The 23,575-nt window shown below is 64.5% G+C and overlaps 1 protein-coding gene across 1 annotated transcript in view; it reads left to right on the top strand.

The window, feature by feature from the left end:
- The window catches only part of CAMK2B (calcium/calmodulin dependent protein kinase II beta), a 41,074-nt gene extending 23,487 nt beyond the window's left edge, over nt 1–17,587 (top strand). Inside the window, exons 11-21 of the mRNA XM_089917856.1 lie at nt 177–251; nt 5,415–5,455; nt 5,618–5,689; nt 7,170–7,214; nt 8,779–8,827; nt 10,202–10,315; nt 10,661–10,741; nt 11,835–11,948; nt 16,810–16,885; nt 16,991–17,085; nt 17,311–17,587. Coding sequence (XP_089773982.1) covers nt 177–251; nt 5,415–5,455; nt 5,618–5,689; nt 7,170–7,214; nt 8,779–8,827; nt 10,202–10,315; nt 10,661–10,741; nt 11,835–11,948; nt 16,810–16,885; nt 16,991–17,085; nt 17,311–17,543 — 995 coding nt within the window. The 3' untranslated portion in view covers nt 17,544–17,587. The remainder of the gene's footprint in view (nt 1–176; nt 252–5,414; nt 5,456–5,617; nt 5,690–7,169; nt 7,215–8,778; nt 8,828–10,201; nt 10,316–10,660; nt 10,742–11,834; nt 11,949–16,809; nt 16,886–16,990; nt 17,086–17,310) is intronic.
- The last annotated feature ends 5,988 nt before the right edge of the window (nt 17,588–23,575 follow it).

The raw sequence follows: 23,575 nt of genomic DNA, 5'->3' as shown, positions 1-23,575 counted from the left end.
AGTGTCAGTCGGTCTCCATCTTGTTTTCACGCTCCTGTGAAGGGATTCTGGAACCATCCGTCACCTAAACCTTGACTCTAATCTTCTTCTGCTTCCTTTGTCTCTTCTCTTCCCTCACCTCGCCCACCCCTCGTCTGTGTCCGCCCCTCTCCTCGTCTCTAACCCGGTGCTAACAGTGGGCAGACAGACCACCGCTCCAGCCACAATGTCCACCGCGGCCTCCGGCACCACCATGGGGCTGGTGGAACAAGGTAGATGTCCCGCCTGTCGGCATGCAGGTCCCTTCGCTGCACGCAGCCGCCGGCTGGGCCTTGAGAGCCTCCCCAGAGGCCCCGGGAGCCCCTGCTCCCGCCGTGGACACGCCCACAGAGCCCCCGTGGGCAGGGAGGCAGCCCCAACTGTCCCAGCAGCCTCAGACCCCACCTATTTCAGGAGGGGCCAGGCTAGCTGACCCCTGAGCCGAGTTGCCCTCCATGCCTTTGACCGAATTCCCCAGTCCTGGTTCCTGAGTCTGGGGGTCAGGAGACCCCTCTGGTCAGAGCCCTTTGCTGTCTCAGTCTCACTCCCCACTTGTCCATCATGACCCCCGCTCAGAATGACCTTGACACCAACCCCAGGAAGCCTCGGGGCTGCTGCTGGGAGTTCAAATCCCGAGTGGGGGCCCTGGGGAGAAGGGCGTGGGCAGAGACCCTGTCCCGTGAGAGCCCACTGGCCACCCTGGCCACCCCCGACCTGTCCCGCACACGTGCCCAGGGCCCTGCCCTGCGCTTCCAGCCGCTCGCACGGAGCCGGCGGTCTGTGCTGAGGCCCAAACACGCACGTCTGCCCCGTGAGCCCCAAGATGGGGCCCTCGGCCACCCAGAGAATGGCTCTGAAGGCCTCCTCTTGGTTTCTTTCTACGAGGCCCCCATTAACTCGTCCCCACCCTGTGAGGGGAGAGGCTCATTCTGCTAACCTGTGGCCCAGTCTGTGAGGGGCAGACCTCCCAGAAGGCCCATGCCAGCTCCCGCTCATCCAACCGTGACCTTGGCCGCATCACATAAGGCTAGTGGACCCCAAGACTTCCTAGTGGGCCCATGGCCCCAGCCCGAGCTGAAGGTGGCACAAGTGTAGGGCGGGCAGGGCCAGCTGCAGCTGAGGGGCCTAGAAGAAGCCCGGCATTTCCTGCCGGTGCCTCGAGTGTCGGCCGGGACAGGGCAGACGCCCAGCCCCTCCCAGGCCCAGGCCCTTTCTTTTTTCTTTTTTTTTTTTTTTTGGTGGGGGGTACGCGGGGCTCTCACTGCTGTGGCCTCTCCCGTTGCGGAGCACAGGCTCCAGACGCGCAGGCTCAGCGGCCATGGCTCACGGGCCCAGCCACTCCGCGGCATGTGGGATCTTCCCGGACCGGGGCACGAACCCATGTCCCCTGCATCGGCAGGCGGACTCCCAGCCACTGCGCCACCAGGGAAGCCCCCGGGCCCTTTCTTTACTGCACATCCAGCCCAGCTCTTACCCCGTGACCCCACAGGGTGTGCCGGCCCGCCTGCCCACCCAGAGGACCCCGGCTGCTGCCTCCTGGGGCTTTCAGGGCAGGGCTGTCCTCAGCAGGAGGGCCTGTGCTCCTCCCGTGAGCCCGGTGACGGGTCCAGCAGGCAGGCCCCCGGGGTCATCCTGAGTCAGCTTCATTTACTGGGCCTTTCCGGAGCACCTGAGAGGGAGGGAGGGGCAGTGGGACACGGGACAGTGAGACTAGGGCCTCCTGGTGAAGCCGGGGGCGGGGCAGCAGTGAGCGAGGCAGGCGCCTCTGAGCCGCTCTCTGCCCGGGGCTCCCACCTGCAATGCCCACTGCCTGCAAGGGGATGTGGAGCGTCCGTGCATGAGGCCGCGAGCATGTGCGGCTCCGCCCCCGGCGCCCAGGGCCGCTCTGTCCTGGGGGTGGTCCGTGCATGTGGCCGGAGCCCAGCATGGCTGTCCCTGAGTGACGAGCTAGGGGACGAGGTAAAGGCTGGGCCCTGTGGGTTGAGCCCCCATCCCCGCTAGGTCAGCCTACCTCAGCCAGTGCGTTGGACCCAGCAGACACGGCAGGCAGGGGGCTCAGTCCCAAGGCCATCGCTTCTCTGTGGATGACGGCCTCTGGGGTGACGTAGTGCCCTCGGCCAGCAGAAGACCGGGTGTCTTTGTAGATCTCTTGCAGTTCATCAAGGCGGCCTGGTCAGTCCCACTTGGCCTTCACCAAGAGGAGACTCAGGCAAACTGCTGGGGTGGCAATGATGGCCTGGCCCCAAGGACCCGGACCGGGGTGGGGCAGAGGGTCTCTGCTTGTCTCCGGGGGTCTAGGGCGCCTGGTCGGTCCACCTTGGCTCCTGCTGTGTAGTAATGAATTCGACTTGAATTCGACTTGAGGAAACACAAAGGAAACTCCTTATGCCTTTGACTGCTAGTGTAGACGGGAGTCAACAGGATTCTGGAATTATTCTCAGACAGAGATGTGAATTTCCAGGAAACGTGGCGGCCAGGAGCTGAGCTCAGGAAGACGGCAGCTGTGTGTCCAGACACCCTGTACCCAGACACGCAGGTGTAGGTTACAGGGGTTCCCAAGGAGGAGTGTTCGGGAATCGATTACAAGGACAGGCGTCTGCTGCAGGGCATCCTGGAGCCTGGGCCGTGGTGGCGGACTGAGTGCCCTGAGGGGTGGCTTGTTAGGGAGTGGAACTGGTACCGTCCCGTGTAGCACGGTCTGGAATGTGGGTTTTGATAGAATCAGGGACTGAAGGGAACCCTCTTAAGACCCAGGACTGTCCCAGGGTCTGACCCAGGGGCCCCCCTTTCCTGCCCAAGGGGAAGACCAGGCAGAGCTGACTCTGCCCCAACCAGGGCACTGGGCTGGCCCTGGCCGGACTTCTCAGACCAGCACTGGCGTGCACTGGCTCTAACTCAGCCGGCCGGGAATGCTGCTGGTCAAGGCTGTGTGGCACTGGGAGGTGACTCTCCCCAGACTGCCCACCTTAAATTGGGGGTGAGGGTCAGCTTGCTCGTCTGCTCAGCTCTCACGACGAGTGCCTTCAAGACGGGCTGGACCCCACTTTCCTCCAGCTGTGTCCAGCCAGCTGGTCGGCCAGCATAGACAGGGTCCCTGGGCTCTGTGACCACAGCACGACCCCCACTTCGGGGTCAGTAGGGAGGCTAGGGCCATGCTGGTCAGGAGTGAGGCTGCAGGCCCTGGAGGCCCGGGAGTTTCCATGTCTGCAGGGCTCGATTGTTCCTCCGTGGTGAGTTACAGGCATGCGGACGTAGCTGCCACCTGGGAGGTTTTCACAGTCCCCGCAGTGGGAAGTGGGTTGTGGCCCTGAGCAGGCGGCATTTCTGGTCCTGGACGCCCGCGGAGCAGGGCTGCCAGGGTAGCAGGGTGTGATCCCAAGTCCGGCCTCACCAGGTGAGGCCTCGCCCTTGGGAGGATGAACTGGGGGACGAGGAAAGGGATGACCTGTGGTCCCTTCACTCGCTGGGGTACTGTGATGCTTCTCACGGGGTGAAGCCCACCGGGCGACAGGGTTGGGCCAGGAGTCAGGTTTCTCATTAAACTTTGGCCCGTGGATCCTGGGAGGGAAACTTGAGGGAATTGATGGGTCCATTGGGGAGGAAGGCTGGGAACTGAGGCTGCGCCCAGTGTAGCAGGTCTCCGATAACCCCGCGGGGCCCTCTGGCTGGGGGCAGCCACCTGTGTGCCAAAGCAAAGCCCGGAGGGCGGCGATGGCCGCCTGGACAGGGAAAGGCAATCAGCAGGGGGTGGCCCAGCGGCCTGGTCACTGCACTGGGGACCTTGACCAGTGGTTCTCGACCTGAAGCAGCGTCAGGACCCCCCAGAGCAGATGAACAGTTAAACTGATGCCGAGCCCGCCCCCGAGTTTCTGCCTCAGGAGGTCTGGGGCAGCCCAGGCGATGAGATGCTGACATTGCTGGCGGGGGCGGGGGCGGGGTCCAGGGGGACCACGCTTTGAGAATCGCTGCATCTCTCTGGGTCTTTCTGATGTGCCGGCCGAGTCAACGGCCTCCAGGGATGTTCCCAGCAGGAAAGGTCCCCCCCCCCACCACAGGCCTGCTGGGGGCCACCCTCCTACCTCTGGGCAGGCGGCCTCCCCTTCAGGGCTGGCCAGCCAGAGCTTTTGGAGCTGGCGGTGGGGACTGTGCCACCTTCCTTCCAGGGCGAGGGACCCCACCCTCCGGCATCCGACCCCAGGGCTGCTTCTCTAACCCGCACCGGCTGTCCTGGGGCACTGCTTGGTGTGAGCGTGGGCAGGGCGGGTGAGGCAGGAGCCGCTGAGCCCTGGGCTGCAGACTTGCACTCCCTGCCTGAACGTCCACAAACCTTGTTTTCTCTCTCTTCTTTCTTCCTCACTCCCTCTCCTCCCCTTCTCACCTTTCCTTTTCCGTAAGGTAAGCTGACTTCCTTTGTTTTTATGCTGGGGGGCTAAGGGCCTGTGGGCTGTGGCAGGTCAGGGCCCCTGAAGCTGGCTCACAGAGAGGCAGAGGCAGAGCCGGGCCGCCCCCGACCTCCTCCCCGCGGGTGCGGGGAAGGCTGGGATGAGACGGGCCGTCTGCTGGGCCTGGGCTTCTGAGGGGTGGTGGGAACCTGGGATGCAGGTGGCTCTTTGGACCCTCCCCCAGGTGTGTCATCCTGTTGATGTCACTCGGAGCTTAAGGTCCTTGGTGGGTGGGCACAGAGGCCCGAGTTGGCCCAGTCAGTGCTGCCAGAGCAAGGCCGAGCGGTGGCCCCAAGGCTCAGGCTGCGGGGTGGTTTAAGAGGGAGAGTGAGGCTGCCCCCCGGGGCTCTGAGCTGAGAGGCGTGGCCTGAGGCCTGGCCGTGGGACCAGAGCTCCGAGTTCAGTCTGACAGGGGAGGGGGGCAAGGAGGCTGAGAGCAGGCACCTGGGGTTGGGGCAAGCCCCTCCCTTTGTGGGTGGCCAGCTGCAGCCCACCCACCCCTGCCTGAGAACATGGGGGTGCCTACCACTCCAACCTGCTGTCCCGCCCTGTGTTCCCATCTCGGGTGAGGGGCAGCGCCCTGCCTTCCTTTTCGGGGAACCTGCATGCTGCCCTCCCGGAAGCTGCTGGTCACAGGTGGGAGGAGAAACCTTGGTGTCCTCCAAGGTCATGGCGGATGGCCAGGGGGGAAGGCCGTGTCCCGGGGACGAGGATCCTTGGGCGGCGCTGGCCAGACCTTCCCCAGGGCGGCCCTGCTTGGCACAGGACACAGGCCCGCTCTGTCCCCAGCTGGGCGCAGAAGCTACCTCTGCCTTGGGACCTTGGGTCGCCTGCTCGCTCAATCTTGGGGAGCCCAGGCTCCTCGCAGGCCCCCGAGGCTGCCTCACGCTGAGGGGGTGGGCTGTCCTGGGACCCGGGCCCCTCAACTCATCACATCTGTTTCCTCCAATGCAGCAGCCAAGAGTTTACTCAACAAGAAAGCAGACGGAGTCAAGGTGAGGCGCTGGCTTGGCCCTGGGGGGTCTGCCCCCCCCACCCCGTCTCGAGCCTACAGCTTTGCCCAATCCCCGAAGCTCCCTCTGGGCCTCCTCCCCGCCCAAGGAAGGGGCGTGACCCCCTCATTCTCTCCCTAATGGCTTCTCTTCCTCTCTCTGCAGCCCCAGACAAATAGCACCAAAAACAGTGCGGCTGCCACCAGCCCCAAGGGGACGCTTCCTCCAGCTGCCCTGGTACTGAACCCCTCGTCCCCCTGCTTCTCGGCCCTCCCGTACCCCGGCTGTGTGGTAACCACCTGTCGGGAGGCCTGGGGTAAAGCTGGGGTGTGGCTGCCAGCCTGTCTCTGACAGATGACACTTAGCCCTTCCAGCCCCACCGCCGCTCGGGTGTGGGGGTGAGGGTGGACTCCAGTTCAGGCCGTGCCGGAGAGCCTCTCTGGGCGCAGTGGACAGGCCCCTGCTGACTTGTGGGTCAGCAGTGAGAGCCCATCAGGGAGGGAGCCGGTGAGGCTGAGAGCCAGGATCCAGGGCACCAACCTTGCTCGGCCTCTCTGCTCGCAACGGGCTGACCCCCCGTTGATGGGCCCAGGCAGGCTCTGCAGGGAGAGTGGCCCGGGGGTCGGGGGTGAGGACAGGCTAGGCAGTGGGGACTTCCCCGCCAACCCCTCTCCTGGGTGCTGCAGGGGTGTGCTGTCTTGGAGGTGGGGGCCTTTGGTTTCTCCCCAGGAAGAATGGGTGGGCCTGACCTTAGCTTCAGAGCCCTGTGATCTGGAGGGAGACAGAGACCCCTTGGTGGTTTCCCTGGTGACGGCCCAGCAGCAGCTGTCGGGTCTAGGGCAGCAGCAGCCATGGCATTTCCCATCAGAGTCTGTGTCCTGCAGGCCCCGAGGCAGGTGTGGGGAGATACACTTCTATGGCTGTGCGGGCCTGTGGCTACCTGGAGGGTTCAGGGGGTTCCTGCTGGGGAGGGCTGGGCAGACGTGAGGTCAGAGGGACCCGCCAGCACCAGCCCTCACCTGGAGGGTCCTGTCCAGGGGGCGGAGCTGGTGGTGCAGGGTTGTGGCCAGCGGGTACTGGCCCTCCTGCCCAGTATGCTGTGCGCCTGTGGAGCAGGCCATCCCAAGAAGCTGGGGTTTGCTGGTCCACAGGTTCTGAGTTTGCTGAAAGCACACTTGGTGTCCCCGCGGGCCCCAGGCCGTGCTTCTGGGAGTGAGCCCTGGACCGCCCGTGGAGAGGATGGGTTTGCCAAATGGCCATCCAGCGAGTGGGAGGGCGGCCTTGGCCCAGGAGGGGAGGGTCCCACATGCCGGCCTCGCAGCCAGCCCCGTCTCGGACCCCATCCATCCCATGTGCCACCCCACCCCCATGACATCTTCAAACTGTGCCCCGCCCATGCCGAGGCAGAGGGCCCAGCTGCAAAGGGAGGGGGCGGCGCGCCCGAGGCAGGGCACCCAGCGTGGGGCTTCTCGCCACCGCCCTCAGGCGCACGCTCTCCATCGCCCTCCCGTCGCAGGCGCCGGCGAGGTCCCGGCAGGTCTGCTTGTTCCATCCACATCGTCCCAGGTTTCTCTCCAGCTGCTCTGCTCCCCGCTGGCCATCTGCCGCCCTGCTGAGCTGCCACTCTCTCCTCTCCTCTCCTCTCCTCTGGGGGGCCTCCACTCTCCTCCTCTTCTCACTTCCCTCTTTCCTTCCTCTGTGCTTCCTTCTTCTGTAGGAACCTCAAACCACCGTCATTCATAACCCAGTGGACGGGATCAAGGTACTGCGCGTTCCTCACCGCCCTCTTGGGAGCGTCTGCTCAGGCAGTAGGCAGACCCCCTGGCCCTGGGGAAGCTCTGGGATGTTGACCCCGGGGAAGCATTTGTGCCAAGACAACTGTGCAGGGACCCCTCCCAAGGCAGGACAGAGCCCCCCAGGTCCGTGGGCTGCTCCCTTTTGGGGAAAGGCCCCAGGTGCTGCCCTTTTTGGAGGCATGGTTGTACCAAGTCCACGGTGGACACAGGAGCCTGGGCTTCCTCATGTCCTGAGCAGGGTCCACTTCTCAGACCCTCTCCATCCTGCCTTGGCGATGACCAGGTCCAGCCTAGCCAGGAGCAGCTGAATGCAGGGCCCATTTCAGAGGCTCAGGGCGCCAGGAAGAGCCTGGGTGTCCTCCGTGATGCGCGGCCAGGGCTGCGTGCTCCGGGGGAGACCGGCCGGCGTGGGCTGCCCGGCGTGCCCCCGAGTGTGGGGCGGGGGAGAGGGGAGCAGCACAGACTCCCCCTGACCTCACCCGTCACTCGTCGCCTCTGCCCGCTGCGCCTGGTGCTGCCCGCTGAGCTGACCCCTCCTCCTGCCCCTCCTCTCTGCTCTGGCATCAGCTCCCATCCCATCGGCATCTTCACCCCGGGGCCAGGGAAGGGGCTGGCTCTCTGGGGTGGGGGGAGGGATGGGTGGGCGGCCACGCTGTGTTTCCAGAACTGGACTTCCACCTGGGCCTGGGATCCTCAAAGGGTCCCCACGCACCCCAGCCATGGGCCAGGACCAGGGGGCCTTGGGCAACTGGCTCTGGGCTGGCCCCCAGGCTCAAGGTGCTAGGAAGAGCCCGGGTGTCCTCTGTGACTCGGGGCCAGGGATGGGTGTTCCTAGGACGCTGTGTCTGGAGTGAGGCTTCTGGGGCTGTGGTGTGAGCCCTGATCCTACAACCTGTAGACACCCGCATTCCTGGCCCAGGGCCCAAAGCAGTGTGTCCTGTGAGGGGGCTGGAGGGGGCGGGGGTTCCCTTGGGGACCCTGTTAAGATGTTCCTTCTGAGGAGCAGGCAGACCTTCTGGGGACCCGGTGACAGGTGGCTGGCACCTGGCTTTATATCTGAAGGGCAGTAAGCCAGGAGTGAGGTAGGAGGTGCTGGGGCCCCCTCTCTGCCCTTAAGGCCACCTGAGAGGTAAGGCCAGGCCTGGCGGGACGGTCCGGGCCTGGGGAGGAGGTGTGGTCGCTGCGGCAATCTGTCTGGGCCAGGCCAGGGCTCCGGAGCAGCTACTGGAAGCTTCCGCCCTGTCTGCCAAAATGCACGGGCTGTGGGTGACTTTCTGCTTCACCCGGAGTCTTGGAATTCCAAAAAGCTTGTTTTCCTCTCTTGTTAATGAGTCCTCTGAGCACACGGAGTCTTTCCACTGGGTGTGCCTTGTGGGGAGAAGGGGAAGTTGGGGTCCTCAGCTGTTGGGGACATGGCGGCCCAGCCTGGGGACAGGTGAGCCCTGGGGCTGGTGTGAAGCTCCAGCGCTGCCTGTGGGTTTCTGGGGTTCAGGCCACGTCCTGACCCGTTGTCTCCCCGTGTCTCCCCAGGAGTCATCTGACAGCACCCACACCACCATAGAGGACGAAGACACAAAAGGTACCCCAGCTCCCCGCCTGCGGGGTCAGTGGGGCGGGCCACTGGCGGGTGGGGAGCTGGGATGGAGAAAGGCCGAGGCCTGTGGTGCGGGCGTGTGCCCAAGGGCTGACCCCGCTCAGGGCTGCAGTCCCACCTGAGCCTGGGTACAGACCGGCGCCGGGCAGTCTCCGGCATAGCATCCAAGCAGAGCCTGATGGGCCCGGGCTCCCTGAGCAGCGAGGAAGCCACTGCCCGGGGTGGGACGATTGCTCTGGGGGCTGTGTGCCCAGTTCCCACAGTTGAATTTGCTGTTTCTTCCCTCAAAGGTCCTTAAACCTGTGGCTGCCCCGCTGCCAGTCGATTCGGGGACGGGCAGCAAGGGGCGTTTCCTGGGCTCGTTGTGGGATTGGGGGGTGGGCTGCAGAGACTCGAGCTCCCACCCACTCTCAGGGCTCCCAGGCCGAGCTGGGCCGTGCTCCGTCTGTGCCCCACAAGGGCCCCAGGGTGCCGGGCGCCGTGTGCTCAACCAGGGCCCCCTCTTCCACCCTCAGCTTTCTCAGCTGCCCCCAGGGAGGGGATCTGGTCCCCCCTCCACTCGGGCCAGGCCGCCCATCCCCACGTGGAGGGCCCGCCTGACCCTCTCAGCCACGCGCTTGTAGATGAGCGCTGGGTGCCCTCGGGGCTGCCCCTGGGCTGGACAGTGGCCACTCGGCCAGTTTAGGGGGGATGCAGTGACCCTGTCCTGAGTACCCTCCCTGCCCCAGAGTGGAAGCGAGCATAAGGCTTTGGCCTCTGGACGCAGGGATGGTGGACGTTCACGTGTTTTCTCCAGACTGCAGGCCCCAAACCATCAGCATGGAGCATGGAGGTCTGCAGACCTCTCCCAGGCCCTGTCCTGTGGTTCTGTCCCTGCCTCAGCAGGCTGGGGGCCTGAGGCAGCCCGAGCCTGCAGGAGCACAGGGGAGCGGGCCAGCCCGGCCAGCCTCGTCCCAACCCCTTGTCTGGCTGGGGGAGGGTGGGCAGATGCCCGAGGGGCCTCGCGGAGTGGGGCAGGGCAGGCACAGGGGCCCCGGGGCCTCTCGCCTCAGCTGTGTCATCCGTCAGATGCGGAGAAGCCTCGGTGGGCCTGGCCTGGCCTCTGCTGGCCTTGGCACACAACCTTCCCACCTGGAGGCCGGCCTTCGAAGGCCCCTTGTCCAGCCCTGCACACGGTCCTGTGTCTGCCTCACATACCTGCTGTGAACGCACAGCCCTGGGTGCGCGGGGGTGATGGCGCTCCAGGAGCCCTGGACCCCACCGCGTGGTTCTCCAGCTTAGCCCCTCTCCTTCTCCTGCACTCCCCCTCCTCTCTTGCGTGTCCTCACCTGCGTGTTCACGTCTCGTCTGTCCGCTCAGCCCCCAGGGTCCCTGACATCTTGAGCTCCGTGAGGAGGGGCTCGGGGACCCCAGAAGGCGAGGGTCCCCCGCCCTGCCCGCCTCCGGCTCCCATAAGCCCCCTGACCACCCCATGTAAGTAGCCGGGCCCCTGCTGCTGCTGCGGGGGTCTCCCTGAAGGGCCTGCAGCTCCTCTGAGGGGGCGCTTGAGAGCCAAGGGCCGGCCGAGCTTGGGCACCAGCCTGCCCCCGACAGCCCCCCTCTGAGGCTCCCCAGGGCCTCTGCCCCTCAAGCCCCCCTCCATGCGGGCCTTCCCCACTGGCCTGGGGGGCCGCCCGGTCCACCGTTCTGCTCGGGTGTCAGGGCCAGGGCTCCTTGATGCTGAGACAGGCCCCAGGGCAGCAGAGAGCAGGGGCCCTGCTTCCTCTCCCCCAGCCTCGCCCGGCAGCCTCCTCATATGTCTGCCTCCTGTCCACCCAGCCCCCAGAATCTGTGACATCCTGAGCTCCGTGAGGAGGGGCTCGGGGACCCCGGAAGCTGAGGGCCCCCCGCCCACCCCATGTAAGTAGTGCCCCAGGCCTGCTGCTTCTGCTGCCCAGCGGCTCCTGCGTCCTGCCGTGCACGGCCTCAGCTGCTCCCAGGCCAGGCTGCCGAGGCCTGGCTAACTGTGTGGCCTGGCTGGCCGTCGGGGGGCACATGCGCTAACTACCCCCCAGCCCGGTTCCCTGACCCTCACCTCCCACACTGCTCCCCGCACTGCTGTCCGGGGCCCCAGGCCTCTCCCCCAGAGGGTCTCCCAGGCCCAGGGCAGCCGGCAGGGCCCCTCTGAGGCCGCCCACCCATGTGCCCTGCCCCTCGGACCCTGGGCCGTGCCCTTGCCAGTCACGCTGACTCCGTGTGGGCCCCGGGGAGCCTCGGGGAGCCCAGGCACAAGGAGCTATTATAGAAATCCTCTCAACCACAGGCCTGGGGGTTTAAGGGGAGAAGAAAGGGCCCGGCCTCCCTGCAGAACTGGGTTCTCCACAGAGGGGCCGGACGTTCTGCTCATCCTTCACTCACTCACCCCTTCCTCACCTGTCGGGCGCTGACCGAGGGCCTGTCCTGCACTGGGCTGTCTCCTCTGTCCCTTCCTGGGCCAGGCTGCCCTTCAATGGAGGGCACCCTCCGCCCGCAGCAGCTTTCCATGTGCCCCCACCGACCTGGTCAGACAGGTGCAGCTGGCTGAACGTTCCTGAAGCTTCCCCCTCTGCCCCACACCCCTCTCTGTCACGCTCCACTGCCACGTCCCTTCTCCACCCCTCTGTCCCCTTCCATACCCCATGTCCCCTCAAGACCCCCTCCATCCCCCCATGTCCCCTCGTGTCCCCCTCCATCCCCTATGTCCCCTTGTGTCCCCCTCCATCCCCCATGTCCCCTCTGTCCCCCTCCATCCCCCATGTCCCCCCTCTGTTCCCCTCCATCCCCCATGTCCCCCCTCTGTCCCCCTCCATCCCCCATGTCCCCCCTCTGTCCCCCTCCATCCCCCACGTCCCCTTGTGACCCCCCCGTCCCCCCACTCTCTGGCTTTGGCTCACCAGCTCATAGGTTTTGTCTTCTGTGTGTCTCCCGCCTGCCTCGTGTTTCTCGTGTTCACGTCTCGTCTGTTCCGCCCCAGCCCTCAGGATCTCTGACATCCTGAACACGGTGAGGAGGGGTTCGGGGACCCCAGAAGCCCAGGGCCCCCCACCCTGCCCTCCTCCGGCTCTCCCAGGCTCCCCACCCACCCTGTGTAAGTAGCACCTTGAGTGGCCCTGCTGGCTGCTCCTGGGGGCTCACAGGGGTGTGGAGACCCCTGGCTGTGGTGCGCCGCCCCCTGGCTCTGGGAAGGGGCCGGCTCGGGGGTAGGGGGACGTGAGGTGCAGGGAATTCCACACGGAGCTGCCGTTTGACATGCACGTGTGCGAAGAGAACCAGGAAGCAGGTTCCTGTGATCTAGAGCCACACGCTCCCAGGGTTTGCAGTCTGCGGGTTTCTTCCGCAGCGAGGATGGGATGGTGCTGGCCGGGTGGTGCCTGGGGTTACGCCCCCGCTGGTGATGCTAGGGGTGGGGGCCCAGCCGGGCGGGCGCTGGGCTGGGCCACCTCCCCAGGGAGGGAGGAGCCGCCGCAGCCCGTCTGCCGCCCGCCCGCCAGTATCGCTTACAGGGATGGATGACACCCCAGGGCGGCAGCCATCCCCACCTCCGGGGAGACACCGGGCTCTCAGAGGAGAGGCTGCGGGGCCGGGGGCCGGGCATGGCGGGGGAGAGGCTGGGTGAGTGCCGGGCCGGGAGGGTGCTGACCCCCGCCCACCTGCTGCGGGCCAGCCCCAGGGGCCTGGCCGAGAGGAGGGAGAGGGGGAGGGAGGCCCTGGGAGCAGTCGGGCAGGCATGGAGGCCTGAATACTGTGGCCTGAATCCGGGCTTGGTTGAGGGGAGTGGAGGCGAGTGTCCGAGGTGAGGGACTAGGGTCTTGCAGGCGGGCGCACAGCGGAGCCTGTGGGAGGGGGCCGATCCCCTTCCCCATTTGTGCGGCGTCTTATCCGAGTTTAGAGGCCACCACGTCCCCATCTCTGGGACCCTTGCGGCCCCTCCTTTCAGAGATGAGAACGATGAGGGGAGGAGATGTGGAGGGTTGTGCCCAAGGGGGCCACCTGCAGCGTGACCTCGGCCCAGGGCTGCGACCCACCCTAGGAACCTGCGCAGGCCAGGTGGGGACCTCTGAGGACAGGGCATGCCACGGGTGCTGAGCACCCCAGGCTGACCTGGGGGGCCCACAGCACTGGCTTGCCCCTTTAGGGGTCTGTCCTGAGCTTGACTCCGGGAGGTGCGGCCACAGAAGGTGCTGTGATCAGCACTGAATGGAGGGGTGGCCGGGCCTGCAGGGTGCAGGGGAGGGGAAGATGCAAAGCCCTGGGGGGCACTGGGGGCACCGAGGGCGGGGGGGCCCCCATCAGTCTCCCTCAGGGAGAGGGGTCCTCGTGCTTGGATGTGCACCCTCCTCTCACCCGGAGTTCCCAGCATCCCAGCTCCATAGGCCTGTGTGAGGGTCCTCAGGTGAAGGAACGTGGGTGGGGCCGGCCCAGAGAAGGGACTTATGAGGGGCCGTTGTGGGGTGAGATATGGCGCTCAGTGGGCTGAGTGCCAGAGCCGGGGTGCCCCCTCTCCAGCTCTGGGACCAGGGTTCGGCCCCTCACGGCACCGAGGCCCGGGCTGCAGAGGGCCATCCCTGGGCTGGGTTGTGGGTACCCTCCTTCCCCGGGAACGTCCTCGCCAGCTGTCTCAGTGTGTAAATGGGGTCGGTGCCCACTGGCCGGGGCCGTGTTCTCCATGATCAGGGATTACGCACAATCCAGGCTGATCCTGCGCAGCTGCCTCCCTGGGGTGGCTGGGGGCATCCTGGCTTCCCTGCAGCTGCCGAGGGACAGGCCTTGGGGTCAACCTGGGGTCACTGGGGTACCCCCGGACCCTTTGCTGGTGGCCGGGCCTCCCTGGCCTGTTAGCTCACCCCAGGAGAGCCGGAGGGGACATGGGGGCTGCACTTCAAGCCAGACCTCAGCTCCGTCCCCGGAGTTGTCTGGTGGGGGAGGCTTGTCCTCAATAACAAGCCTCACCCCCGCCCCCAGGAGTCCCTTCGCGCAGCATGCCACTCGGGGGGAGGAAGGATTGCTCTGCAGCGTGGGGTTAGACGTGGGCGGCAGCCCCTCCGAGGGTCAGGAGCGTCCAGCCCACTCCTGGGCTGTGACTGGGCTCGTGTGGCCTCAGCTTTCCCATCTGCAGAATGGACATGGTGGCTGTTTCCTAAACTTCAGACTTTGCAATGTGTGCTGCGACCCTAGGTTTCTATTTACTTAATTCTTTCTCTTTACACTGACTCCATTTTTAATTATGCTTTGTTTAAAAACGCTCAATATTACTTCATTAAGTGGAAGATTCGGCTCGCCACGGTGCAGTAGGGTGACTGTAAAATCAGAGTGCACGGGAAACAAAACAGAAAAAGTCACTCAATTCCAGCTGCAAGGCTGTTGGCTAAGGGCTCACGTGGGGCGGGGGTGGCTCACGACGTTTGTGAAGAAGGGGGGTTGACAAGTGTCGGGGTGTCGGGGTGCGTAGACGTCCCCTTGGCAAGATCAGTAGGATGGCCTGGAGCTGACAGAGTAAATCGCAGGTGGGAGGTGGGGGCTCCTGAGCAGGGGCTGGACCTGGTGCCACAGGCGGGAGGCGGTGAGGTCCCGGGTGACGGACCGCCCTGGCCAGGGACAGTAGTGGCAGGGGCTGGGTGTTGCCCTTGGACAAGCCCAGGCCCGGCCCTCTGGGCGGGGTCTGGTGGGGAGCTAGGTCTGGTGGGGGAGATCAGAGCCTGAAGCTTGAGGCCACCTCCGCAGAGGTGACAGGTGAACTGGAGATGGGGGTGGATGAGGTCCCAGAGGAGAGAGGGTTGCCCAGAATTGGGAAACGCCAGGCAGAAAGTGGAGAGGGGGGCAGGCTGCGGGGGAAGCCCTGAGAGGGGAAACGAAGTGTGATGGGATGGGCGAAGGAGGGGGCGGTGTGTGGGTGGAGGTGTGGAATACCCAGAGGGTGAGGACAGAGGCTGGCCTGCACATGTCTGTGTTGGGACTGAGCTTTGCAGGTGGACGTGGGGCATCAGGACAGCTGGGCCCACAGCCCGCCTCCCAGAGGCCAGCTTCCAGGGCTGACCAGACAAGGTGGGGCTCGGGTTCTGCAGAGACAGCCTTAAGCCCAAACCCTGCTGTAGTCCAGACGCAGAGTTCGGCGGCAGAAGCGCCGCCAGGTCCAGAGAGAGCATCTCTTTTATATAGCGGAAGCCCACGCGTGCTTGCGGGTTGGTGTGCACACACACACACAGCAAACACACACACGCATGCCCACGTGCCCACTCTCTCACCTGTGCACGTGTGCACGAAGGTGCACACACACATACACATATGCTCATGCATGCGCTCAACCATGACACCCTTGGGTGTCATGGAGCTCACCCTGCAGCCACTGTCCAGAGCCGGTGCGACACGACCCAGGCTCCCAGCTCAGACACGGGCACGCCTGGGCTCGCACGCAGCAGGCAGCATCTTCTACCATGGACTCTGTCCGCTTCCTAGCTGGGTGGCTGGGAAAGTGAGCGCCCAGACAGCCGAAGATGCTGACGGGAGGGCCGTGGGCACATGCTTCAAAATGCTAACTGCACCTTTTTGGAGCTGGCAACCCGCGCTCTGGGAATGTAGCCTGCAGATCAACTCACGTGTGTCCTGGTCCCGGCTGCTCTGCCAGCTGAAGACTGGAGACCTACAGATGCCCATCACTAGGCCTCGTTGAGTGGGGATGCCCATCCCACAGGAGGGCCGTGCAGAGAGTCTGTGGTCCCGATGTGCTGCTGGGAGCAGGGGGGACACCAGTACCCATGCTGGGAGTGCGCAGACATGCGCAGCTGGTGTGGCCGTGACCGGGGAGGGAACGGGGGGACAGAGCTCCTGGGGTCGTGCTTTCGGTGGCCTTCTTGGGTCTGAGTTTTATCACTGCTTTAAGAGATCACCACGTGTGGATGCGTCTGTGCCTGTGTGCACACTCGTGTATTTCCTGTGTGCCTTTGGGTGTTTCTGTATCTGCACAGAAGCGGTTAAGCACCTCAGGACGGCACTTCTCTGGGGAGAGTGAGCGAAGAACAAGATTCAGGGGAACACAGGCATCTGCCTCTTTATCTGGAAGGTTTTATTTCTTGAAAAGAAATCTAAAGCAAATACGAAAGTGGTTCAGATTTGAATCAGCAGGCTGTGGGCTATATTATTCTTTCTGCTTCTTCCATGTGTTTAAAATGTTTTGCCTGAAAATAAATGGTAGTTAAAGAGATAAAGGAGCCCCCAGGCGAGCACCCTGGGGACTGGGTCTGTCCAGGACCAGAGGTCAAGTGGGCAGGAACCCGGAGAAAGCTGCTGGCGCAGGGCCTCAGGTGGAGGGTGCAGGATGGAAAGGTGATGCCAGAGGACTGGCCTGGGGGCCCAGGACCGCAGACAGGTGGAGGCTGGAGGAGGTGGAAGGCCAGGCGGCAGCCTGCGGCCTTCCAGGGAGAGAAGGCAGTGAGGTCCGCACTCTGCCTTCCCCTGGGCCCGGCTCCCTGGCCTTTGCGCTGAGGCCTGGCCCTGCAGTCTTCAATCCCCTGCCTGCTTCGTGAGCCCGCCCTTAGTAGACAGCTGCCTCCCCAAGAAGGCCTATGAGAGCAATGTCCATGGTGGGGGGCGGGCAGGAGCTGGGAAGGCTGGTCACAGTGTTGCAGCTGCCGAGGGCCAGGGGATACAGTCGGAAGGACTGGGGCATGGCAGGCTTGGCTTCCCCTTCCTGCCTCTTCCAGACCTTTTGTACTCTGGATGGAGTATTTCCGTCTTTCAGGGATGTTGTATTTAAGACAAAGAAGATAGAGGCTTGTTGGACTTGGAAATGGGGACCCTGTTGGTGGCCCTGAAGGGAGCAGTCTAAGCCCGGCAGCCTCGGGGTCCCTCCTGGAGGGGGAGGGGGAGGGGGCAGGGGGGTGCTCTGCGCGGGACCCCCCCCCCGGGGCTGCAGGGGGGTGGCTCACGGGTCACTGGGTGGCTGTCTCCCACAGCGCGGAAGCAGGAGATCATCAAGATCACGGAGCAGCTCATCGAGGCCGTCAACAACGGTGACTTTGAGGCCTATGCGTGAGTCAGGGCTCCTGGGCCCATCCTGGGGCTGCGGGGTGGGAGGGGGGTGGACGGACGGGGCGGGTTCTGAGGGGCCCCTCCTCACCTGGGTCTGCCCCCCAGGAAAATCTGCGACCCAGGCCTGACCTCGTTTGAGCCCGAAGCCCTGGGCAACCTGGTTGAAGGAATGGACTTCCACAGATTCTACTTCGAGAACTGTGAGTGCGGGGCGGCGGCCGGAAGAGGGCGGCACCCCCGGGGAGCCCGCGGGCCCCCAGCTAGGCGCCCAGGGAAGCCCTGTCCCGTCCTCGTCCTGCCGGAGGGGGAGGGGTGGCCGGGCTGGCGCTCGTAGGGGGCTGGGCCGCCGGAGGGGGAGGGGTGGCCGGGCTGGCGCTCGTAGGGGGCTGGGCCCGGAGCGGCGCCAAGCCCCTGCCCGCCCACAGTGCTCGCCAAGAACAGCAAGCCGATCCACACGACGATCCTGAACCCGCACGTGCACGTCATCGGCGAGGACGCCGCGTGCATCGCCTACATCCGCCTCACGCAGTACATCGACGGGCAGGGCCGGCCCCGCACCAGCCAGTCCGAGGAGACCCGCGTGTGGCACCGCCGAGACGGCAAGTGGCAGAACGTGCACTTCCACTGCTCGGGGGCGCCCGTGGCCCCGCTGCAGTGAAGGTGAGCGCCCTCGGGGGAGGAGAGCGCCGCCGGGCGGGGCTGCGGAGAGCGGTGGGGAGGCCAGCGTGGTGTTAGGGGGGCAGGGGCGCCGGGTCAGGGCCTCCAGGCTCCTCGCCGGGCGGCCCCGCAGGCGCCCACCTTGCAGACATCAAACCCGTGTCAGACGGAGAGCAGCCGCCCGACGCTGACCTGCCCGCCCTCGGTCCGCCCCGTTTCAGAGCTGCCGCGGCTGGTTTCACGGGACAGACTCGGTGTTTGGAGCCCAGCTGCCCTCGGGCGCACGGCCTGCCTGTCGCATGTTTGTGTCTGCCTCGTTCCTCCCCTGGTGCCTGTGTCTGCAGAAAACCAAGACCAGATGTGATTTCTTTTTAAAAACAAGACGACAACCGCACACACAAAATTGATGTCGGATGAAATGGAAAAAAAACGAAACAAGGGAAAAAGCTGTAAAAAGCCCTGGCGTTTGTGGGGCTTCGAACCTTCCGGCCGCTCCCCGCCTAAGCTCCACGTGTCCGTCTGCTCCTGGCCTCCTCCGGGGACCGGCCGGGGCAGTGAACTTGTCCGCAGGGGCCTGCCACCCAAGGAACGGTGTTTGCTAGGTGGCGCCCACCCCCACGCGTCTGCATCCTCCCTGCCGCGCATGGCTCCTTGTCAGGAGTGTCAGGTGTCGTCTGGGGAGGGGCTGGGGGGGCTGAGCATGGCTGTCCTCCCTCCTGCTTCCCTTCCCTCCTGTCCTCCCCGGGGAGGCGCAGGTGCGAGCTCCCGGTGTCCCTGGCATGGGTGAGCAGTGCAGAGGCTGGGCCAGCCCCTCTGGGAGGATGCGGAGCCCTCAGAGAAGGCCCGGCGGGCCCAGGGCTCCAACTCTGGCCCCGTCGGGGCCAGGGAGGTGCACTGGGTCGGGCAGGAGGTGTAGGGGGGTCACCCCTTACTCTCAGACCTCATGCCTGGCAAGAGACATGCCGAGAGGATGCTGCTGGCTGTGGCCCAGTGTGCAGGGGACCCCGGGGCTGGCCTCCCTTCTGTTCAGGCACCTCTCCCTCTTTGCCCCCTCCCCCCTCCCCCCGTGTGGGTGTGGGGCAGGAAGGAGAGAGGGGTCAGAGGCGGGTGGGTGCCTTTGGCTCCCAAGCCGAGGCAGAGTCCAGGCAGGTGTTTGCTGAAGGAAGCTGCGCTTTTGGAGTCTGGGCCCAGGGCAGCAGGGAGCGGAGGGCCGCACGGGGCTGCGTGTGACAGGGACCCCCGGGGTTGGGAGAAGGCGGGCTGGGCTCACCTGGGGTCCCCCTGCGTGCTGGCGGGCACTGTGGCAAGCCTCCGGGATGGGCCACGTGGCCAGGGGGCGGCAGAGAGAGCCAAGGGCCGTCGTCTGGGTGTGCGAGTGGGTCTGAGCTGGCCCGCTGGGCCGTGGTTGGGGGTGTGCAGGGGCCGTGATCGCAGAGGTGCAGGACCTCCTGCCCCAGCACCTGCCCTCTTCAACTTATGTTGTTTTCAACACGGATTTTCTTTATCTTCCCCCGCAATCAAGCCAAGGGAGGGGCCTGGAGTGGGGAACAGGACACAGGATGCTGGTCTCCAAGGGGACTGTCCATCGACAGACACTCAGAGTGGACGCTCGCCTGCCGTCCGCGGCTGTGCTCAGGACAGCTGTCCCCACCCATGGACGCGGGGTAAACATCTACCAGGCTCCCTGGGCCTCGGGCAGCGGCAGGGCCCGCCGTGGACAGCGTGTGGCCCGGCCAACCTCGCCTCCTTGGGCCTCCTCCCCTCCTCTACCCCTTCTCTCCACGGAGCTGCCTGTCTGGGATAATTTGGGGTTTTTTTTCTGGGGGATAGTTCTTTTGCATGACCCCTCATGAGCAAGCCACACCCGCTCTTCTAGCTAGATGTCTGCGGTGTGGCAGCGTCGGCCAGCCCGCCCTGCAGAGGGTCGGCTGCCTGCGGTGCTGGCCGGCCTTTCCTCTTCTCTCTTTTTGCTGAGTTTCATTGTCTTTTCTTTCTGAGCCTCGTAAGTGTACAAAATTATTATTTTGTTCTGTCTCGGGAAACTGCAAATAAAAGGAAAACAGGACAAACTGCTTCAAGTGCATCCGCGTGCTCTATGCCGGGACCCTGCTGACCCCTCACCTCACGGCAGGTCCCTTCTCCACCATGTGGGCCCCGGGCTGGCCAGGCTGCAGAAACCCTAGGCCAGACGTTCCCGAGCCTGTCTCGGTGGACGGCACACCCAGGTGGGGCCCCTCCGTGCCGCTGCAGGTCAAGCTCTGCCAGCTATGCCCACCCCAACCTCTGGTTCCCCTGAGGCCCAGGACAGACCCCTGAGGCCCCACGCCCCCAACCTCTCCCGTCACCGTAGTGGCCTCTGAAGATGAGGCTGGGAGAGCAGATCTATGTGGGAAGAGCTGCAGGACCAAGGCCTCCTGCCCTGTCCAATCTCTCCCTCCACCCATCTGTTCTTCGTGCACGTTGATTGGAACACGTGGTGCCCAAGGCCAGCCCCCGCTGCTCCTGTGGGCCTTCACGCTGAGTTGTGTAGACAGCATGTAGGTGGCACACAGGCCAGCGTGGATGTCAGACACCGACGTCAGGAGCAGAAGAGCAGTGGCTGCTGAGATGCAGAGGACAGAGTGGGCGATGACAACGGGGGCCCGGAGAGGCTCTGCGAGGAGCCCCGAACAGCAAGAGCCCAGAGCAGAGACCAGGGGGACAGAGGGATGCCAGGTACGGAGGCTCCCAGATGGTCCCAGACTGAGGAGAGGGCGGGAGGGAGCGAGGGCCCAGGGTCGGCACAGCCAGGTGGTCCCCACCAGGCCTTCCCTCTGCAGCTTAGCCCCAGCATGGAGGGACGTGTCACCTGGCTGCCCATGGCACCCCTACAGCAGGGGACACAAAAGCCTGCTGGGCCTCCCTCGGGAACACTCACCCTTGGCCTGTGTGGCTGAGTGAGCGCTGGCCACGTGGCTGCTGGCCTATCTGATCACCTGACCACAGAGCCGCATGGCAGCCCGGCCCTGCGGCTGTCTGACCACGTGGCCGCATGACCACACTGCTGCATGGACACATGGATGCATGGTTGCCTGGCCCTCCGGACATCTGCGCTCGTGGCCGCACACACTCAGGCCCCGCCGGGCGAGGGCTTCTGGGGCCTGCCTGTGCTCTGCTGTCCCTCCCGCAGACCTCTTGGCCCACCTCGCTCCCAGGCAGGCCCTGGGCAGCCCTGCTGGTACCTCAGAGGCACCCTCCTGTGGAGATGGGCAGCCTCACCTCCACGCCTGGTCCCCAGGCCCTGCTGCCTGTCTGTACCTTACGCCTCGAGCTTACTCAGCACAGAAATACAGGCTTCAAAACAATCTGATACACCAAACGCGCCCACCCAGGGGGGTCCAAGTGACTTCTGATGAGACGGCTGCCGCTTTGGGCCAGCTCAGTCCTGTCCACTGGGACAGAACAGGCCTCCTTCTCCAGCCTCGGCATCTGGTTGCAGGCACCTTCAGATGGGCCAGGAGGCCCTCGATGCCAGCTTGTCAGCCCCGTGGCCGATACCCGGCAGGGGCTCTCAGGTGTGCAGGCAGAAGGGAGGGCTGCACGGGAGCACCTCGGAGGATCCGAGAGCAGGGCACAGAGAATCTAGGACAGAGCCCGCGAGTGGAGTCTGTCCCCGCCACCGCAGTATCTAGGGCTCCACTCACCTATCAGCTGTAATCCGAGGAGGCTTTCCAGGCCAGGCCTCCCTCTGGGCACCCGCCACCGCCTCCCCCCACCCCCCATCCCCCCTACTGTGGCTTCTGAACCCTGAGGTGTGCCAGGACTCCGAAACCCAGAGCAGGGCCGGCAGGACGGGCAGAGGGAGGTCAGTGAGAGGGCCTTTCACTTGTCATTTTAAAAAGCACGTGCTTTGGGCATAGCTCCCTGTACCATGGGTAAAACCCCTGCCCTGGCGGGTCCTCTGGGCAGGAAAAGCCGGGAATGCCCACACTGCTCCCTATTGCGATGGTCAGAAGGCTGAAAACAGGCCCCAGGCCAGCGAAGTAACAGACTGAGAAGTGTTTGCAGACCGTCTGATGACCAGCTGCCGAGGACGTTCCCTAAACGAGGACGAGAGTCCCAGGCCTGCAAGGATGCCTGGAGCACAGGGAGCTCCCACACCCCAGCAAAGATGGCACGCGCTGGAGGGGTTCCCGTCTGCGTGGCCCCGGCCCTGTGGCTGTGCGGCAGCCTCCCAAGCGTAGTGAGGACCAGGTCACAGGGTTCAGAGCAGGGCTTCTCTCTGCTCTGCGGCTCCGTCACCCACTTCCTGCTAGAAAAGTCTGAGGGGAGATGACCGCTTGGGCCTGGTGGGGAGGGGAGCAGGGGGTGGGGGGTTAAGGGAGATGCTGTCTCCCCCCACAGGAACTGCCCCAGGAGACGGGGGACCCCACGCTCTGCAGGCGCACAGTGCGGAGGGGTAGGGCTCCCGCAGAAAGGGGTCCCTGGGGCTCCAACAAAGCACAGGACTATTTTGGAATTTCAAAGGTCAACTTTATCCAGATACGAACCTTTCAGACAGAACACAGAGAGAAAAAGTTAGGCGGCACTTATTAAAATACACTTTGCCAAACGATTTAACATTAGAATACAAGAGGAGCTGGGGAAATGCCGGATGCAGGGTCTCGGCCAGTCCCACCCCCAGTTCCTCCCCAGTATCCTCCTTAGTGGGAGGAGAGTCAGACATAGCTCAAATCGTTCCTAAGGGGAGCTCAGGGCCACCTCAGGCGCCAGCGAGCAGGCTGGGTCTGCGCCTTTCAGGGCCATCCGCGGCAGTAGGAGTCACACGGGCAGGCTGCTTTTAGAGAAAAAGGGCAGCTGGCAGGTGAATTTCTTCGGGTGGGGTCCTGGGAAGCCACGCGGATCCCACCTTCTGGCCCAAGCAAGGGAACTCGCGGCCACTGGCACTTCCTGTCAGGGCAGTGGGACCTCCCAGTTAGGGCAAGAACAGAGTGCACAGGGATGGACACCCAGGGACGAGACCACACTGGTTGACACCACCCCAGCAGGGGCTTCCACGGAGACTGAGTCCCGCAGGGGCATCCCGAGCTTGTGTCCTCAAGAAGCGCAGCAGGGCCCCAGGAGGCAGTCTGGAACATGGCAGTAGGGCCCGAGGGACCAGAGAGGCTGAGAAGGGCCCAGAGCCCCCCGGGCCACTGCCTGGGCTGCTCTGCGTGTCTGTTTCCAGGGTTGGGCCTCAGAGCCGTGGGCCTCGTGCTGCTGGGGGTGGCTGGGGTGGGGGGGGGAGGGTGCGGGCGCAGCAGTGCTTCTGCAGGGGGCTGGGCTGGAGTGTGGAAGGCTCAGACCGTAAGTGGGGTGCTGGGAGCCCCCGGGCTGGCTGGCATCTTCTCTTGGTGCCTGGTAGTGGTGGCCACAGTAAAGGTCACTTGCTAAGACGTGTGTTAAGTCCCAGGTGATTGTCAGGACAGTCTTGTCACCAGAAAGGCAAGTGAAACCTGTTCATGAGAGCCTACAGCACACCCTGCTATGAACCAGATGTTCAAAGCCAGACCACAAGTCCGGGCAGGCGCCCCTCCTGAACTTCCAAGGCATCTCTGTGGAGCTCGCTGGACGGGCACTGCAGAAAGTCAATCTCAGCAGGAGCGCAAACAAGGTCTCAGAACTTGTGAAGCCCAGTGGCTGTCTCCTCCCGACGTGGACACGCTGGCCCGAGCCCCCATCGGCGCCCCCCACGCCCACTGCGCCCGCAGTGGCTGTCTGTCCCACCCCAGCCCTGTAGTCAGGGCACCCCACTCACCGGACTGTTAACACAGCTAGCGTACAGATAAAACCCAAAGGTGTACTGAAGATCAACAAAGAGCCGGCTCTGACCCCCCCGTGGGCCTTGCACACGTCCTTCCCAGGGGGTAGAAACGAGCCCTGCAGCATCTACAGGAGTCACTGAGCTTTATGGTTTCATTCGGCCCCAAAATACACGTTTAGGGGGCCTCAAATTACTAGACATGTGAATCTGAACGTTCCCCACCCCCAGGTCCCTTCCACCCTTCGGTTCCT

Source organism: Delphinapterus leucas, chromosome 9 (genome assembly GCF_059928025.1).
Source record: "Delphinapterus leucas isolate spDelLeu-1000000601 "Yukka" chromosome 9, BTC_Dleu_Yukka2, whole genome shotgun sequence".
Taxonomy (NCBI): domain Eukaryota; kingdom Metazoa; phylum Chordata; class Mammalia; order Artiodactyla; family Monodontidae; genus Delphinapterus; species Delphinapterus leucas.
This window is presented reverse-complemented; position numbering and strand designations above follow the sequence as displayed.